General features: G+C 40.8%; 1 protein-coding gene across 4 annotated transcripts in view; it reads left to right on the forward strand.

Annotated features, from left to right (window-relative positions):
* Window positions 1–4,459: 4,459 nt before the first annotated feature.
* LOC102214451 (uncharacterized) overlaps window positions 4,460–18,415 on the forward strand; it is a 36,965-nt gene continuing 23,009 nt past the window's right edge. For 2 of the 4 annotated variants that reach the window (XM_005722081.2, XM_005722083.2), the window contains exons 1-6: window positions 4,460–4,744; window positions 10,525–10,620; window positions 11,920–12,122; window positions 12,481–12,647; window positions 14,119–14,253; window positions 16,143–16,231. In XM_005722081.2, the coding sequence (XP_005722138.1) occupies window positions 4,706–4,744; window positions 10,525–10,620; window positions 11,920–12,122; window positions 12,481–12,647; window positions 14,119–14,253; window positions 16,143–16,231 (729 nt within the window). In that variant the 5' untranslated portion in view covers window positions 4,460–4,705. Of the gene's footprint in view, window positions 4,745–10,524; window positions 10,621–11,919; window positions 12,123–12,480; window positions 12,648–14,118; window positions 14,254–16,112; window positions 16,232–18,415 lie in introns of those variants that run through there. The other 2 variants (XM_005722082.2, XM_005722084.2) reach the window with 2 other exon arrangements.

Here is an 18,415-nt window from a genome sequence, read left to right on the forward strand (position 1 = left end):
ATAAACATGAGAGGATGTGCGTTCAGCACATGCCTTTGCGTCTAATTTGCTGTTTACCAATCAAAGACTCCCACGTAAAGTACACGAGGACAAAATTGACACTTTTGGACCGATTTTAACATCTAATCTTCGTTTAAAGTGGCGAATCTCCTGAAATGTCTTGGAGCAAGACAACAAAATCACCAAAGGTTTTGTGGCATTTTCTCTGCGAATAAACTTGACCTTTGACCTCTCCTGCAATTTTTTAAACAGCACCAAAAGTCATGTAATGTTATAGTATTAAAGTGTTCAGTTGCTTCACATATAAAGACTGCCTTGTCATCTGTGTGTCTGCGGTGAAAGAACTGTGACGGAGAGCGTGGATTTGCGTTGAAATCTCCCCCATTCGAGTCGAGGAAACAAATAGTAAAGAATAGAATATATAAATACAGCATCTTTGTTAAATTTGCTCGATTGCACTTTCAGACTTTGCCAACAATAAATCATGTCTTCCTTTGCGCACAATCATCAGTGCGCTTCTCTTCTGCTCTCAATTACACCAGCTCGTTCGCACAGAAACACACAAAAACACACTGAGAGAGAGAGAGAGAGAGAGAGAGAGAGAGAGGCGCTGTTGTTGATTAATTGCTGAGAGGGGAGTCCGGCGGCTGTCTGTCTGTTCAAACACTCTCTGGTGAATCCTACAAGGATGTAAACAAACTTCATCCCCTGCTCTGAATTCTGTTCAGCGGAGAACCGCAAAAAGCCCCCCTCCCTCCTCGTAGTTTTTTCTCCTCTGGCCAGGTGTCATGACTGGGTCCTTGACGGCTCCTGTCTTCCGCGGTGCCCCGGTGGGCCCTCGAATACATTACAATAATTAAGCCTTCCGTGATTTAGCCTCCTAAGAGAGAAGTCCAACAATGTAATTAAGGGCAAGCTCGCTGTATTAGGTATGAATATTCAAAACTGTGTCAATTAATTAGCCGGTGTATCACTCCCGTTATGTCCCGGTCCTTCAAGCCCACTCAAAAGGTCAACCGTGTCAACGGAGAGCATATTTTAAAGACATTATGTAATTGCAAAGAAAATGACTTTTTAGTGCCACTTTGCTTGACGAGGAGGGAACATTTTAAAAGACAGTTGATGCTGCGCTTGTGTTTTTTTGTTTTCTCCGAATAACTATTTTCCCTGCGCCTGAAAAATGAGATTTGAAACACCGAGGCCCTCCGAGGCCAGGGCGGGTAAAAGCATCCTCTTAAAACGCCCGGGAAAGATCAATATTAAATCTGTTTTCACAAAGGGGGCCGTTAAATAGACACCGTAGCTGATCTGCATAACAAAATTAATTAGGTAGTCTACGGCAGCGTTCGCTTGCACCCAACTCCTGGACAAATAACTAGTTGTAAAGCACACCTTCTGGGCATATGGAACATATGCTGGAATTATCCTTAATTGACTAATTACATAAATTACTCATTAAGTTTACAGCACATCAATTATAAAAGATGTATCAATTAATTTTGCATAAATTACAAGCGGCACGCTGCACGAAGAGGGCGGCGGAGGGAATGAGGGTCGCCAGGAGGGGGTCCTCTCTAAGGTGGAGAGACATGTGTGTGTTCGTGCGTGCGCGCAAGTGGGCGCGCGTGTGAATGACGGTCGTCTGTTTGTTTCCAGTCTCTAATAATTATTTGTTCAGCTTAAGGGCAAAGATATTCTTTCTCTGTCTCCCATTCGCAAAGGGAAAGTGTGGGGGTAATGGCAATTATACTAATAATAATAATCTTAAAGACCTCTCTCCAAGTCATAAGGGGCGCATCGTCGCGGAGAGAGCCATTAAAATCAATTAGCGCGGCCTATTGTTTTCAATGGAAAATTAAGCCGGTTTAGGACTGTAGTGCAGACGCTGTAAGGCTCACTTGCGTGATGGGGAATTATTTAGTGGCAAAATACGACAGATCTTACAATTTGCCCATAAAAGAGCGAGCCAGGGGAGCATTAATGGATCACAGCTAGGATGGTCCGCCTGTTGCCTTCCTGTTGGCCTTCAAGAATCTTTCAGTCACCTCAGGTAAAACTGTCTTGAGTTCCCGTTTCACAGAAACTGATTAGGTGCAAAGAACCAGAATTCTTCCCCGAAATCTCGTCGTGAAACTTCGACCACACAGCGACAGGATAAAAACTGTCACAGCAATTAAAAGCAAACGTTTTAGTCTAAAAGCTTTGTAATCGGTCATTTACTTTCCCCAAACATATGCGTGCTTTCACTTTGTAGAGTCTACAAACTAAATACCGAATTTGCAGCATCTTTTTGAGTATGAGCCAGCATCAAGTGGTGCTGTCTGTCATAATGTCACACTGGAAATGTTGCAGAAATCCAAATCAGGACTTGCAGTAATGCTTTTTTCAGTGTTCAGTGTTTGTGACGCTCTTATTATGAAATTGAGATATAAAGTGTAGAAAAATGAGACAATTTTAACAAAACAAAATCATAATCTTTAAATTCATTTCATTGAAGGGGCCCAAACATTGCAGCAGCAAACTGGTTTTGATTCCATGGGGTCACCTTGTTTTCAGGATGGATTTAATTACTTTGCACATCATAAATAAACAAGTGAATAAACCTGGAATGAACCTGTGTTATGATGAGCATATGCAAATGTATCCTCTTTGCTGTTGATAAAGAAAACCTGCAAAAGAATTTCTGGCAGTCGTTAGGCATTCTTTGAAGGAATATTCTAAAATGTTCCTGCAAATACAGATAGTAGTTACAGGCTAGAGCAGGACAGTGACAATATATTGCTCAGGTGTAGTCTGTGCCTGCTCACGCTTCTCTGTTATTGTGAAAGTTACTGTAATTCCTTGGACATTCCCAGACACAGGAACACACTAAATCTACCATTACAGCTTGTTCACAATGAAGGGGGTAACGTTATGTATATGTAAATGTAAAAAAATATATAAAGAAAATCTATTTCCACTGACAATATAGCAACAGGGGAAACTCGATATTTAAGGCTTTTGGTGACCTTTTGCACCTTACCCTTCATTGTGTTTCACATATCCACCTTGTTAGAGTGTCTTACTAATTTTGAGTGACTTCATGTAGAAAAGCCTTGAAGGGAAGTAACCCTTCCCATATTGTTTGAAATATGTATATATATATATATATATATATATATATATATAGAGAGAGAGAGAGAGAGAGAGAGAGAGAGAGAGAGAGATAGATAGATAGATAGATAGATAGATAGATAGATAGATAGATAGATAGATAGATAGATAGATAGATAGTCATTAACAAACTGTCTATCACTTTTTGTTTCTCAGGAAACAATAACTTTTATTTTGAACTGATTAGATCTGGTCTGAATATTGTAAGAGCCCTCTTGGCTTTCTGCAGGGACATAGCTCTAACAGAGCTCGCATTTAGAGCAGAGTATTACTGCTTTCACCACAAATGGAGAAGCAAGATGCTCACAGTAGTGCTCATAGTGCCTGATGCATTAATACAGTTAGGCAACCATGGATTCCAATAAATGTGGTATTTGAGCTAAAAGCCATGTGAAAAAGACACACTCTCTCTCTCTTTCACACACACACACACACACACACACACACACACACACACACACACACACACACACACACACACAAACATTTGTGCATTATATGGGGGATTGTCTCTAATGTAGTGATACACCAGCCAGTTTGCTTTTTGTCCTTTAATGGCCTGTTATAAGAAAATAACCACAGTCCATGCTGATTTATTTGGTTATCATTCCATTTTCGTTACTCTTATCACAAACAAGATTTGGCATTGGTACAGTATAGCATGAGTTTTCAGTTGTTTTTCACGAACTGGCAAATGGAGCCAAAGCTCGATAAGTAAAAAAGTATCAAGGATGTTAATTGACGTGACCCTTTATTACTTTTACTTTATAATTAATCTGAGTGTAGTCGACTTATCAGAAACCAAATGGGCGGGGGGGGGGGTTAAAGAGTTAAACCCAGTGGCACAATGAACCAATGATAAACGACCTCTTTTAAATATTAAAGTTTCAGGATTGGCTGACTTCCTATGTGTGTGTGCGTGTGTGTGTTACTGTTCCTCACAGGGACATCTTTCAGGTTAATTAAAGTGCTCCCTGTGAAAGCACGCCCGTACCAGAAAGGTACTGCGGTGCTCTTTGGCTGTGGTTGTTATCATATTGCGGCATTTTTCCTCCCCTGTGCACCACAAGTGTGAATATCCTCAAATTAAGAATAGAGCCAAACCAGCAGCGTGCTGTAACGTAAAGCTGGAGCGCTAGGCTGCACTCATCACTCACTAAATTCAGTATGGTCTCATCTGAGGCTGTATGGGATAGGATAGGGATGTGTTAATGTGCACGGGGAGGAGGGGTTGGGCGGGGGAGAAGGACGAAGGGCGGGGAGGGGGGCTCCTACCACCGCAGGGTGCGCGGCTGAATCACCGAGCGCGCCTCCGTCGGATCTTCTCTTCCTACCGTCACACCCACTGCTCGGTGTTGTGGGTTCGCCCCGTTGAGAAGGGGAGGACCGACGTCTCTCGCGGCAGCAGCGAGTGCTGCAGTGCGAGCGCAGCGGGGGACTCGGAAGCGAGGAGAGAGGGGGGAGAAAAAACACAAGCCCACATCAGCTGCCTTATTGCCGAAACTTGGTCTATGGAGAGATCTGCAACAGCGCCGTAGCGACGCAGGCCGACATGGAAGAGTATTTGCGGAGGGTCCAGAGCAGACTCGGGGTGAGTTAAGAGCCTTCAGCGGCGTTAACACCAGGTTGCGGGTATAATGAATGAGACCATGACGGGAAAGCTGCTACTGCTGTGCTACAGGCTGCGTTCCTGTTGCTGGAAAAGCGCACGGCAAACGCCTCTCACGTCCCCTCGGTCTTCCCGCCCCCCATGCCCACCCCCCAAAGCACCTGTAGATCGCCAGTATGACAGCACAAAAGGAAAAGAACGGCGTGTTTGGTCCAATACAATAAGCACGTTGTGTTTACAGGAACACCAGTGTGTGAATTTGAATGAGGAGATTTCTAATGAGGGGAAGGCGTGACATCAACAAGTTTAGCCGGAGGCTGTCCTTCCCTGCTATCTGGCTGCTCTGCAGATACTGACTCATAATTTGCATTTGATCCAGAGCTGAATATCTCTTCGCACACTGTCAAAAAAGCCTCATGCAAATACTAAACAGCTTAATTTATACGGATCAAATGAACGTAGAGCATCTGTGAAGCATTATGTTGCGTTCAGGGGCACATCCAGCCTATGTTGTAACAGATATGTGGTCTACATGCCTTGAGTTCATGGAGGACCCTAAAACTGCTTTTTGGGCATGTGCTTGAGAGACCCTAGTGTCTGTATGTGTGTGTCGCCATCCCCTTTACACACAAACACACTAAACAAAAAGGGTATTCATTTCCTGTTAATACTGTCTCTGTCATATTTGGGACATCATATTTTGGCAAGGCTTAGCATCATTTCTTTACAATGTCCAGGAAGGGGATGATCAGAAATATCTGTCTGTGTCAGATGCTCTACTGTACACCATGTACTGAAATATGACTTTAATAGTTTTAGTTTTGCTATGTTGCTCCTTATTTTCTTTGGAGGTGATGGAAAACACCCACCACACAGTCTGAGAGGACTTGATTGGCGTTCACACATGAGCACATACTAAACCAAAACAGAGCAGTTTTTTGAGTCTTAAAGTTAATATTTTTTCTTCTCACAACCCTCTCTTAAACATCCTATACATTGAGAAATCAGCCTCACATCATGGCCCATTTAGTAGCTGCCCTCAAGCATATTTTTCATCAGCAGATAAAGGCTGTGTGTGTGTGTGCGTGTGTGTGTGTCCTAAGGAGTAGTGTAACAGGGTAATGTACATAATTGCCTGAGCTTGCTGATGCACGTCAAAGCTGAGATAAATATTTCAGAGAAAAATCTCTGTCTTGATATTGCCCGGTTATTACAGTAATTGCATATAGGTGTCTGCGATAGGCCGTAATAAAATGATATGAACAAAGTGATTTCTAGTTAAGGGAATACCAGGGAAAATATGTTGTTATGGACACCGATTGTTGTTGTAACCCAACATGCAGGGTTGCAGCATTTCTTACCCACCGTACAATACTTACAATAATTAATATACTTACAATACAATATTTCACTTATCTGTGTAAACGGCTGTCTGTCAGCACAATGCAAACCTGTCTGGGATTAAATTTTTAGGCGAGTTTAAGACCTTTTATCTGGGGAGAAGAAAAGCTCAAAGAGGCAAATCTGCAGATCAGAGCACAGCAAGGTAATTGAGTGATAAGAGGGGACGACTGATGAGTGTCATGTCAGATCCAGATAAGGTGTCACACATGTCACGATTAACGGCCATTCCTCAGTTCTCTCTCGCACACAAATGCACACACACGTACAAATAGTGTGCGAGGGCACTTTATCCCTCTCTCTCTCGTAGCTCTCTAATGTAAACTTTGATGATTCACTCTTTTGCTGACCACGCTCTCGTCTCTGTCATTCTACTCATCCCGCTTTCTCTCCACTCTCTGCATGGCTATGGTCCAGAACAGCAATACCTCTAATTATGTTGGCTCTTAGAACTTACTGAAGCCATCTTTCCTTCTCACTCAGATTTGCTCTGTGTAGCTCCACGGCTCTAACTCCTTCACTCTTACGACATTTGGCATCGAGCTAAAGCGGCATGCTGAGTGCGCTTCGCGCATCTGTCTTTCTCAATCTGTACACTATCACACATGCAACCACAAAAAAACAGAGTCGTAGGACTGCTTTAATTGGCTTTGTTTGCGCCTTCATTCAGAAACAGGTCATTTTAAAACTTTGTATGTTGGGATGTGCTAACATTTGTCATTTTTCTCTCTTTAATTATTTAGAATTATTTAGAGCATCACATAGATTTTGTTGTTGAGACATCTATCTATCTAATTAAATAAACTCCTAGACCTATGTGATGTCAGAAAAATTAATGCGTGATAACACTTTTAAGCATTGGAATGAGGATATATTTGCAAAAAAGCAGATTTTGCTGTGAGCATAGTAGCCTAATGCTCACCAGCGTGTCTGCGTGAATGCATGGTCCATGCATAAATTGACTTTCCTTATTCATTGCAACTCAGGCTGCCTTTTGCAGTGTTTTATTGAGCATATACATTGTTTGGTGGCAAAGATGATACAATTAATCGGTCATCACTACAGGGGCCTTTCTGTGTGGAGTTTGCATGTCCTTGTTGTGCTTTGAGGCTTCTCTCCAGGTACTCCGGCTTCCTCCCACAGTGTAAAAGCACACTTGTCAGGTTAACAGGTGATTAGGTGTGAATTTGAGTGTGACTGTCTCTCTGTGTTACTCGTGTGATGGAGTGGTGACCTGAACAGAGTGTACTGATGTCTTGCCCAATGACAGCTGGGATAAACTCTGTGATTCTCACTTAGATAAGCCGATGGACGGATGGATGAGAGACCACAGCTTCAGTCAAAAATGAGTAACTTTTAAGGTTATATAGAAACTCCTAATTGAAAATTAGCATTGAAATCCAATATCTCGTGAACTGGAACTTTTTAATTAGGTTTGTGATCTTATTTTCTCTTTATCTAGTGAGCATTTCAATTTGTTACACCAAAATATTTCTGTTATTTTCCTTTCTTCCCCAGCAGAAATTGTGTGAATTCTGCTGCAATATGTTCCTCAGCTATATGACCAAGATGTCAGGTTGAAATGAAGCATGTGTATGGAAATTTAGGGGTGTACATCATGTAAACATCACTACGGCACATTAGTATGACCTCACACCAGGAAGCAGCTGTTCTCTGTGTGTACTTTTTATATTATTTCTATATTAAGAGGAAATCATCATAGCGGTTCTGCAGTGTGTTCTACAGACGCACGATTCAGGTGGAAGCTGAGACTCCAATAATGATTAATAGATATTTCTAAGTTAGCACAATGAAGAACCGGGTGGTCCAATGATTGCAAAACCACAGGTGTAAATATTTTTAATTATTTTAGGTTGAATTAGGTTGTTTAAGTGTCTCACAACTGTTAGAGAGGGAGTGATTTTTTTTTTAAATGAATCTATTTCAGTTTTTGCTGAGAGCAAATACAATAATAAATTTTGTAGTTTTTACATTTAATCTTTATTTATTTAAGCAAACATAAAAAATAAAATCAGAGCAGCTGTTCATGTATTTCACAAAACTGTCCTAAACCTAAACGAGGGGAGAGGATTTGAATATGGCAGCTCAGAAAGGCGAGGAGGAGAGAAAGAGAGCACTCAGATTGAAAGGTATCAGGTGGCCAGTACACATGTGCGCGCACACCAGTGTTCTCCTATTGCAGTCGAACAGACATTGGCCTTTTCTCCTGCTAATGCATCACTTCCTTTTCTCTGGCTATCTACTATTGATTTATTTTGCTGCCCTCCCTGCTATGAAGGAACGGGCAGGAGAGCCCGTCCCCCATCCTTCTCTGCCTCGCACACATTCTGTACTCTTTCTGCTTCTTATTTTATTTCCTCTTTGTGATACTTCCCCCGTCCGCTTTACCTCTTAAATTGCCCTCCCCGCTGCCCCTCCCCTCTCTGTCTTTCCTGTCACATTTTCTACCTGTTTGGCTTCCATTTTTTCCTTTTCTCCTTTCCTGCACCTCTTCTACACCTCTGACTCACCAACTATATTACAGCTCCTCATTTTGATAAGCCTTTCTTAAACTCCTTGGCCTCCTTCCTCCAGTATAACCAGACTCCTTCCGTTCTTATGATCAGGCAGCCTCAAATCTTTTTTTCTGCGCTCCCTCTGAGCGCTTTGCTCTTTCATTACCTCACCCCTCATTTCATTTATCCCTCTGGCCTGAGCGGCGAGGCCATAAGAACAGAAACAAGACACTGGCTCAATTCCTTATGCACTATTACCAGTGCTTTATGTGTCTAACTATGGCATTTAGCTCCCTTAAATTACCGGACTCCATTATGTATTTGATAAGTCAACAGATTTGCTGAGTGTTTGTAAGGCTTGCAAGATGAAAGCAGGATTACCAGATAAAGTAACAAGTTAACGTGCTTTGAGAGTTTGTTTGTGCTGACCATTTTCTAAAGTCAAGTCAATTTTTTGCATTACATTACAAGTACATTTAAAAACAAAACAAGGTTTAACTAAAGTGCTGTACAACTAAAATGGATAAAACAGAGCAGAAATGTGCAGCAAAAAAACATAAAACAAACAAGAAACAAAGCAAAAGCGTTGAGTTTTGGGTGAGGTCTTAATTTAAACTTTAAAGTTTAACTGTAACTACAGCAAAGGCCGGGTCTCTTCGGTGCTTTATTCTGCTTCTTGGAACATCCAGAAGCATCTGATCATCTATTAGAAGAATGCATAGTTAAAAGCTCAGAAAAGTAAGAGGGTGTCAATCCATCACAATGTAAGTGTGTTAACTGATTCCAGGACAGCCGTTGACTATCATATAACACAGAGACTGGAAGTCTACTAAAAGGCATGCAGCAGTTTTTAATTATAAAGATCAGTATCAGCCTGCTAATGTAAAAGCATAAAAATATAAGAGCAGATGTGTGGAATGGAGGTTAAGTTGGGAGGAGGGTACGGTGGCCTCAAGGTTACTGACCTTTGATAGACTGTCGTGCACCCAGTGACGTTGTTGTAAAGGTACTTGTAGCCCTGCTAGTCCTTTTGGAGTAGGGTGCAGGTGTGTCTTGCACTAGTGGTGATTCAGATTATCTGCACTTAACTGATGTTTAGATAAAATGTTAAAGACTGGTATAGAAAGAGCACCCAGTGAGGGCGCTCAATGGTTGAGGATGATTTTGTTAAAAAAAAGTAAAGGTGAATAGGCTGTATTGTCTCCTGCTAAATCAGCTAAATAAGAGTGTCGTTTTTCAAATTGTAACAAAAATACATAAATGTCCAGAGATAAGTTCATGAATCATCTGCCGTATTAAGATCTTCTACTAAGAGTCCCAGTCAACAAATGAAGGGGGAAAAATAATTTTCTGCCTTTTTCACCCTGAGATGAATGTTTAATGTCTGTAATGGAGCTGTCATTAGCGTCCACTTAACCTAAATGAGGAGTGTTTGTTCTCATTGTTTGCAGAAATTAATGGAAGTCATCACTTCTCTGATAAACCGTGTTACTCTGAGTTAGAAGTGAAAAAGTTATTCTTGCTAATTTCGACTGATCCTTTGCTCCCATGATGGATTTTGCCAGTAGTGTAGTGCGTATTTACAAGCATTTTCTTTCAAGCATGAGCTAAGCCTTGCAGCACCGTGACTTCATTATTAATGCATCAGGTTGGGTTTCAAAATGCTGCAGTCATCTAACATAATCATGCTGGCTTGATGCTGGTACATTATGTACATCAGCTAGCAGATCAAAGTGCTTCACAGTTCTTTTGTTTGGTTGGGACATAAAGAGACAACAATGTCCTTCCAATCATACTGAAATGAAAAGATACTGATACAATAAATTGGTCGTTTTGTTCTTTTAGGCATCAGAGGGTCCCGTCCATGCTGTTTTAGGTGGACCTGAGCCAGATGTTGACACTGTAGCAGCAACACTGTGCTTAGCTCTACACCTCAGCCAGGTAACTTCAATATCTACCTGTTTGTGTTCATGTGCTTTGTGTTGCACGTTTATATATTACCCTGAAAAATTTTAGAGTCGCCCCTCATTATTTCTATCTTGTTTCCAAGGAGCCAGACTTCCTTGTAACTTCGAAAGTGGTCTTGAGCATTAGTTCTCCAGGACCTCATAGTGACCTATGAATCCTTCAAGCATAAATAAGGCACCTACGTGAATTGTGTCTACGCATAATGGACAACTCAGCAAAGAATTGGTTTTAAATTGAACTTTGTTACTAGCAGCCTGTCGCAAAAACACATACTATGTTCCCATTTATTTAACTGAATCTGTGAAACGTGGTTGGCAGCAACATTGTTTTTAGCTTGACAATGGTCACAAACACACTGCCAGTGCAGTAAAAAAACAAACAAACAAAAAACCTGGATAGAAAACCACACAGTGGAACGCTATCAGTCATGGATTGGCCTCCCCAGAACACAAACCTTCATATTACTGAAGTAGTGGAGCATCATCTGAGACAAAAACAGAACAAAACACAACTTTGAGGACATCCATAGAAGAACTTTGAGTGTCCTTAAAGAAGCTTGGAGAACTATTCGTAAAATTACAAGCAAGCCGACCGAAAAGAGTTCAGGCTATGTTGAGGAACAAACACATATATATCCACAATGTATGTAATTAATTTCCAGCTCCTCCATTTGTGTGCAGCATGCAGTAGGACAATGTTTCTACTGACAGCACATTCAAAAACTAACCACATTTAGTATGCCTTCTACATATCCATTTTGGCATATTGTTGTTTGATTTGTGTTAATGTGTCATGTACAGCTCTAGTTTTTGTGCAAATTTTCTCCTTTGCTTAGTTCACAAAACTCGACCGTTGCCCCAAACCTTTCAGACTGCCAATTAAAACTGAGAACTTTGCTGTGGCTGTTTCTCTCTCTCCCCCATGTCAAATCATGTTTTCGTGGCATAATTTTCTTTTATGCTTATGAAAAACCCCCAAAAAACGCTCTCAACTTGTATAAGCTGAAACACTACCTTGGTAAAAATGTAACCGATGAGTGGCAGCAGGGCATAAAATGTCCATTTTTCACTTCGACATCAAACAAAATATTGCCTCACTGTAGAATCAAGTGCAGTAATTTCCACTATATGCATTCCGCTAACTCGGTGAAATTATGATACCAGACACTTCTTGAAATGCTGCATTCAGATTCTACACTTTTATCCAAACATGATGTACTTTCAACTTCTTTTTGGCTTCATGTGCTTTCTGTGTGTCTTTGGGCATCTGAAGAGAGAATCATCAGGTGGAGTGTGTGTGCCGGTGCTGTGTGGCTGCAGATGTGACACCGTGTTGCCCGAGGAGACGGCGAGGTATCTGAAGAGGGTGAAGCTTTGTGAGAGCTTGCTGCTTTGGAGAGACGATGTAGACCTCATGAGACTACATCGCGCCAAAAGGCTCTCGCTCACACTGCTGAGAAATGGACTGCTAGACAGGTGAATGCAATTCAGATTCAGACCAGCAGAAGAACCAGGTCAGTCTGCAGATCAGTTCAGCTCAAATTTAGGAAACTTACGTACCGTACATGTGCACGCAAAACCACAAATATACACAGGTGCAATGGGCTTTGGCAGCGAAGACCATTTGTTGATGTCTAGATTATTTTGGAAGATCATTTAGGTGTGTGTGTGTGTGTGTGTGTGTGTGTGTGTGTGTGTGTGTGTGTGTGTGTGTGTGTGTTCATCCCACATGACACAAAAAAGAGTGTTGTATTTATGCAAATGAATCATGATCATTGCTCCTACCCCGGCAGCCATCCATATCCCCTTCACCCCCGTCCTCTCCCTCTTCTAGCTCTGAGTGCCGCACTCTGGAGTCCAGCATCCAGCGAGTGGTCTATCATGACGGGCAGCAGGACGCGGGGGATGATGGGGCATTGTCCGCGGTGACGACAGTCACCAAAGAGATTCTTCAAGAGGCAGCAGAGCACATCAGAGCAACGCTGGGGGAGATTCTTGGAGGTGAGAGAAGCACAGGCGCCCTCCCCCCAGGGGGAGTAATGGGGCGATGAAGGAGGACACACACAAATCCCCTGACATGACTCGCTTAACACTCACCAGGAGAGATCGAGAACGAGAAAGATGAAGGGTGGTGAATGTGAGTAAGTAAGAGCTCGGAGAGACACACAGAGTCCCGTAATGTGACTTTTTTTCTTTTTAATTTAGCTTAGTCTGTTTTCCTCTTTTGTCAGGTAGTTGTATTTTCCTCCTAAAGTAACAAAAGTTATCACAACAAATCAACGTGAAATGAAAAAAAGTAGATGAGCAGAGAACAAAAATATGTGTAAACTATGCGTGTGAACTCTATTAGAGACAAAACTTTCTAGTTTCTGTGTAGGCTAGAGTAAAATATTCTTTGCATGTAATGATATTTTATGCCGTCAATAACAAAATAACTCCATAACTCCCCATAAAACTTTAATTGAGATGCTTTCCGTGCACATGTTGTTAAGCCAGTAAAACAGCCTGCCAAACAGGTACTCCAGACGTCGATGCTAGGCACCTGTGTGGAGGTTAGGTTGCAGAAAGCATCTGATCCTTGTTCGATAATGCTCTACATCAACTTTCACTGAGATTTACAGAGAGACAGACAGAGGAAAAGTGAATTAAGGTGGAGAATGGAGGGAAACGACAGAGAGAGAGGAGTAAAGTGCAGAGACAGAAAAGAAAGATGAATAGAACAGGAGAATCATGTGCTGTGAGTAGTCCACTGCTCATATTTCTCTGGGAGAGTTCTTTGTACAGGTTCTTTGATTCCTACAGGAACTCAGCTCTTTCCCTAAATAACATAAGGTCTTTGAGAAGACAGTTATCATGGAGGTGGGGTCTGGGTATACATCCCAAACAGACAATTCACACTTTAAGGCTGTTTTTACATAACTGGTTGACTGATAAATCAGACTCATTCACTGATATCCTCAAATATGATTTAGAGAGATCACACAGTGGTGCAAGCGGCTTCCAAAAAGCCAAACTTACTTTTTTCATAAGCATAAAAGAAAATTATTGCTTGCACTGATTTCTTTTCTCTTACAAAATGTCTTTCAGTGTCCGCTTGATGAAAAGGAGAAAATAATAGCACAAACACCTAATATTATTTATACACTAACAAAATCATGTCCTAAATATTATTCTTACTGTCTCATTTTATTAGGAGTTAATCGTTCTCTGTGTGCTGTGTTGTCTTTGTGATGTACAAACAGTACTAAGTGTAAACCTGCCCAAGCAAGTGCACAACCTTGTAACTAATCATACTGAAATGTAGGAAAACAGAAGTGTAAATTGTCAGTAATTATTTACTTTTAGCGATTAATTTTTTCACTCTTAATCCGTGGGACAACCTACCATTACACGGATTGTGTATATGAACTTGTGAAAGAGAGCCAGAGTTAGCATGACGATTGCACTCTGCACTTGTTTCGTGTGTCTACAGAGGCCCTGCGACTCCAGACAGAAGCCTTTTGGATGAAACATGGCCGTCATTCAGCACAGCTGGAGGAGCTCGTGAAATCCTTGGAGCAATGGGGGGAAGTCGCTGTTGGTGAGCACAATGAAGTGAAGTTACAAGGTGTGCGTTCGATCACAAAGTGAATCTAAACAGAGAGACTGGCTGGAGTAGAGAGTCTGATATAGCTTTGTTCTTATATGCTCATCAAAGCAACACAGCGGCAGGTGCATCGTATTTCATAGCACTTTATGGGAGGAAGTATAACCAATGCAAGAAACAATGATTCCATTACTTTGAGTTTAACTGTGAGCTAGTTTCAGACCAGTGGGTTATCATATTGGGTTGCATTCAGCATCTTATCTTGGAAGTGTATCAGTGATGTATAAATTGATTGTCACTACAAAGATCAATCCAGTAAAATCTGCAAACCAGTGTCTGTACCACTCAAATACTAGACTCATAGATAGCATCGCATTTCTTGAAGGAAAAAAAGTTTTTCTTAATCTCTGACAGAGAGACTTCATTATTTGAAAATACATCAGTTTAAGTGTAAGAGTCAGAGCTGACCTTGTTGTGGGAAAATGTTGCTTTTTGGGGCCATGGGAACAAACTGGTCATGAGGCTGAGTGTCAGTGCCGTGTCGTGTCCAGCTTACTTAATACACCCATTAGCATAAGGGCGTGTGATTAATTTTCCTAAGGGGCCACACGAGAAACTGAGACCCTCCGCAATAAGCCAAACCCGGTTCTGCTTAATATTTATTTTATCTCTTTAAAAGCTTATTGGTGCAGCTCTCCACAACAGTCCAAGTTTCTCACGTCGGCCCCTTGGGAAAATTAATTGCCCACCGCTGCACTGTTTACCCAGTCAGTGCTATTTGGCCATATATTCATATAACAGTTTTCAATGTCATGTACAGTGCTTAACAAATTTATGAGACCATGTATATATATGAGTTCTCTGAGAAATCAGAAAATCAATTAATCATTACATTCAACCATTACAACATTTTTTCCTTTTCAGGAATGCAATAAATATAATTTTTGAAGTAAATATAATCCTCTGAATAAAAAAAAGAATAATATTCTTCATCATCACCTTTTTTCTACTCTTTTGGAAAACAGTAAATTTTAAAATTCAACAACAATAATTATAATTTAGCATTAAAACTATTAATTTAAAAGCTCTTTCAGTTAAAGACTTTGCGCATACTAGTGATGGGTACTGAAACATAAAAAATGATTTGGGTAATTATAAATACTGGTAACTTACCCCAGCAAACTTATAATAAATTTGTTAAGCACTGTATTTTGTGTTATTTTACAAAAAGGTAACTTAGTTTTGTTAATAAACTCAGTCTTTAGGTTTGTAACAATTAGACTGTTAAACCTACCTACTATGCAGGTTAGTGTCAGGTAATAATTATTTGCGAAACTGCTTTTTTTTTTTCTTGCTACTGACTTTTACTTTAAGATGAATCAGTCTCCCTTCACCACCGAACCATGAAGTGTGTTATTAACAAGCCCTGCTTCTCCTACCATCGCATAGCAGAAATACTGTCCATGAGTAATTTGTATTAGAGGACTGATGAAAGTCCACCCTGATCACTCCGTCAAGTAAATCTGTAGTCAGGTTGTAATCATGTGTCAACATCAACTCTAATAGCAGTAAAACCAGTATAAATAATCTTTCCCTAGCAGGAGCAGTAAAGCTAACAGGACAGTGAGGGAGCTGTCAGTGGAGCACAGTCTGTGCACGTTGCAGTATTAACATAAGGTCTAATTAGATTACAGGGCTGTGTTGTTCCTGACAGCATTGTGTTTGCATGAATGCAAAAATTGCATTTGTTGCAGCATTGTAACATCGTTTTACTTACCTTTCACATCTGGAGAGGGAATTCATGCTTTATATATTTTTTCTGTTATTTGTTGTGAAACCGTTTTGGATCCTTATATGTGTGTGTTTCATATAACTGTTAGTCTGTTTGTATATGTGCTGACTGGATGTAGACTTGATGCAGCAGCTGACTGTGGAGGTAAAGGAGTTTTCGGATGGAGAGATGACCGTAGTACTCACTTCGATGGCTACAGATAAGGAGGTAAATTCTTATTAAATAAAGTACCAGTCTTATGCCAAAAATCACATCACAGGATCTATGAAAAGTACTTTTTAAAAAGTTTTGAGCCACCACTCATTTCTTTATATTTTGCTTCCAAGTAGGCAGACTTTCTTGTAAAGCTTCATAGTGGTGTTTAGGAGAAGTTCTCCAGGCTTTCTGAAGGTCTTTTAAAGTTTCTCTTTGCACATTAACTGCTTTTTCACTCATAAGAGAAATATATATATATATTTTTATGATGCTGACAGATAAATTTTGAAAGCAGTTTTCCATCAGACCCTGCAGCTGATCCATCTACTGATCACTGAAGCCACATCAGAAATGGTCTCAGTGGAAGGATGGCTGTCAAAAAGTCATTCTTAAGGAAGGGAAATGTGGAGAAAAAGGCTGCGGTATGCCAACCTACACAAGAACTGGACTGAAAATCAGTACCAACAGGGTCTATGTAGTGATGAATCCAAGAGGAGGTCATGTGAGAGATAAAACAGTGAGTTTCTTCAGCCATTTGTAAAACACGATGGAACTAACGTCTTTCAAGAAGCCTGAAGGACTACTCCTGAAAGAGTTCAAGCTGTGTTGAAGAATAAAAGTGCCAAATACTGACTTCCAAGTTTGCTATAATTGTACAAACTCTCTTTTTGCCCTATATGCTGTATTTCCATGCATGGAAGCGTGTGAATGCGTGCCTACTTCCTGTTTTCCTATCAAAATATAAAGCAATGAGTGGTGGCTCAAGACTTATGCACAGTTTTCTGATATACTCCTATGAACCGTACACAACACAAATCAAAATCAATGGTTATGTGTACTTTATTTATTGTACACAGTAATACATAAAGTGTGCTGATAATGGAATATTGGATTAATATCCTTATTATTTTTTACTTACTAACCCCATTAGTCTTCTTTTTAGTGTTTCGTGGGTTGTAATGTTTTCAGAGAAGCTCAGAAAACTTCTGTTGTCTTTTAAGCGACAAAAGAGAAAGAGATAATGTTTCATTTGTTAAAAAGTTACTTTTGATGGATACATCGCACCTTCGCTGTGTCAAATTTGGGAGGTGCTGTAGTGTAGAAGAGGAGCCCCTCTGCTGTTGTGATGTTCTGCATTTGGATGAGATGTAGATGGAAGCTCGAGAGCCTCGCACACAATCATGTATCACCTTCCTCCCCACTGATTCCAAAAATGTGACACACACACACACACACATATTGAAACATTTGTGTAATGCTGGTGATGACTTCTCTAGCTCTGTCACTCTTTTTCTTCCTCTTCACATTTGCAAACAACACACACACACGCACATACACGCACATACACGCAAACAGGCTGCTTTAAGCCTTTAAGTTTACCCCTTGCTTTTCTCCCTGCTAATGTGTTCACCCCCCCACCCAAAAGCACCCCCCCCACCACCAAAATAAAAAATTATTCATTATTTCTTTTATATCTCCTTCTCACTTCCAAAGCCCATTTTTCTCAGCGGCTGCCTAGCGTGCAGTATTAGGCTATGTGTAAAATAAATGATGTCTGTAGCCGTAGGGGTATGGCTCTGCCTCCCCCAGAAAACTACCTAACGTCCAAGGAACATTAAACACCCAGATCCTCGTTTAGCGAATAAATAACCATTCATTTGAATGGCTTTGTCTGTGTTTGCGCACCGGACTTTCTGTGCATATTTTACCAGCGCTGAGCCTGCATGCTGTGTGTCAGGAGGGAGAGAGAGAGAGAGAGAGAGAAAGAGAGAGAGGGCCCATTAAAGACTTAATATAGAATAAATGGCCAGGGGCTTGTGTGTCGCCAGCGGACCCCAACTCCACAGCGTCATGGTGGGTTACTAATGACCTGAGATCGGGCTCCAAAATGAACTCCTTATATGCATGTCATTTGCAGTGTGTATATATTTATATATTATTTTTTAATTGTGTTTGAAAAGAGAGTAAAACGGTATGAGAGTCATTTATTGAGGGGGGCTTAGGGAAGTTCTGCCTTAAATGATTCTTTCCAGAAAACTAAATAAATTAGATTCAATTAGTCTTTAATGGTTTATGTGCTATGTGTTTGTCAAAGTGTTCTCTCTGTGTGTGTGTGTGTGTGTGTGTGTGTGTGTGTGTGTGTGTGTGTGTGTGTGTGTGTGTGTGTGTGTGTGTGTGTGTGTGTGTGTGTTGGAT

Source organism: Pundamilia nyererei, unplaced genomic scaffold (genome assembly GCF_000239375.1).
Source record: "Pundamilia nyererei isolate P.nyererei 1_Seehausen unplaced genomic scaffold, PunNye1.0 scaffold00006, whole genome shotgun sequence".
NCBI classification, from domain to species: Eukaryota; Metazoa; Chordata; class Actinopteri; order Cichliformes; family Cichlidae; genus Pundamilia; species Pundamilia nyererei.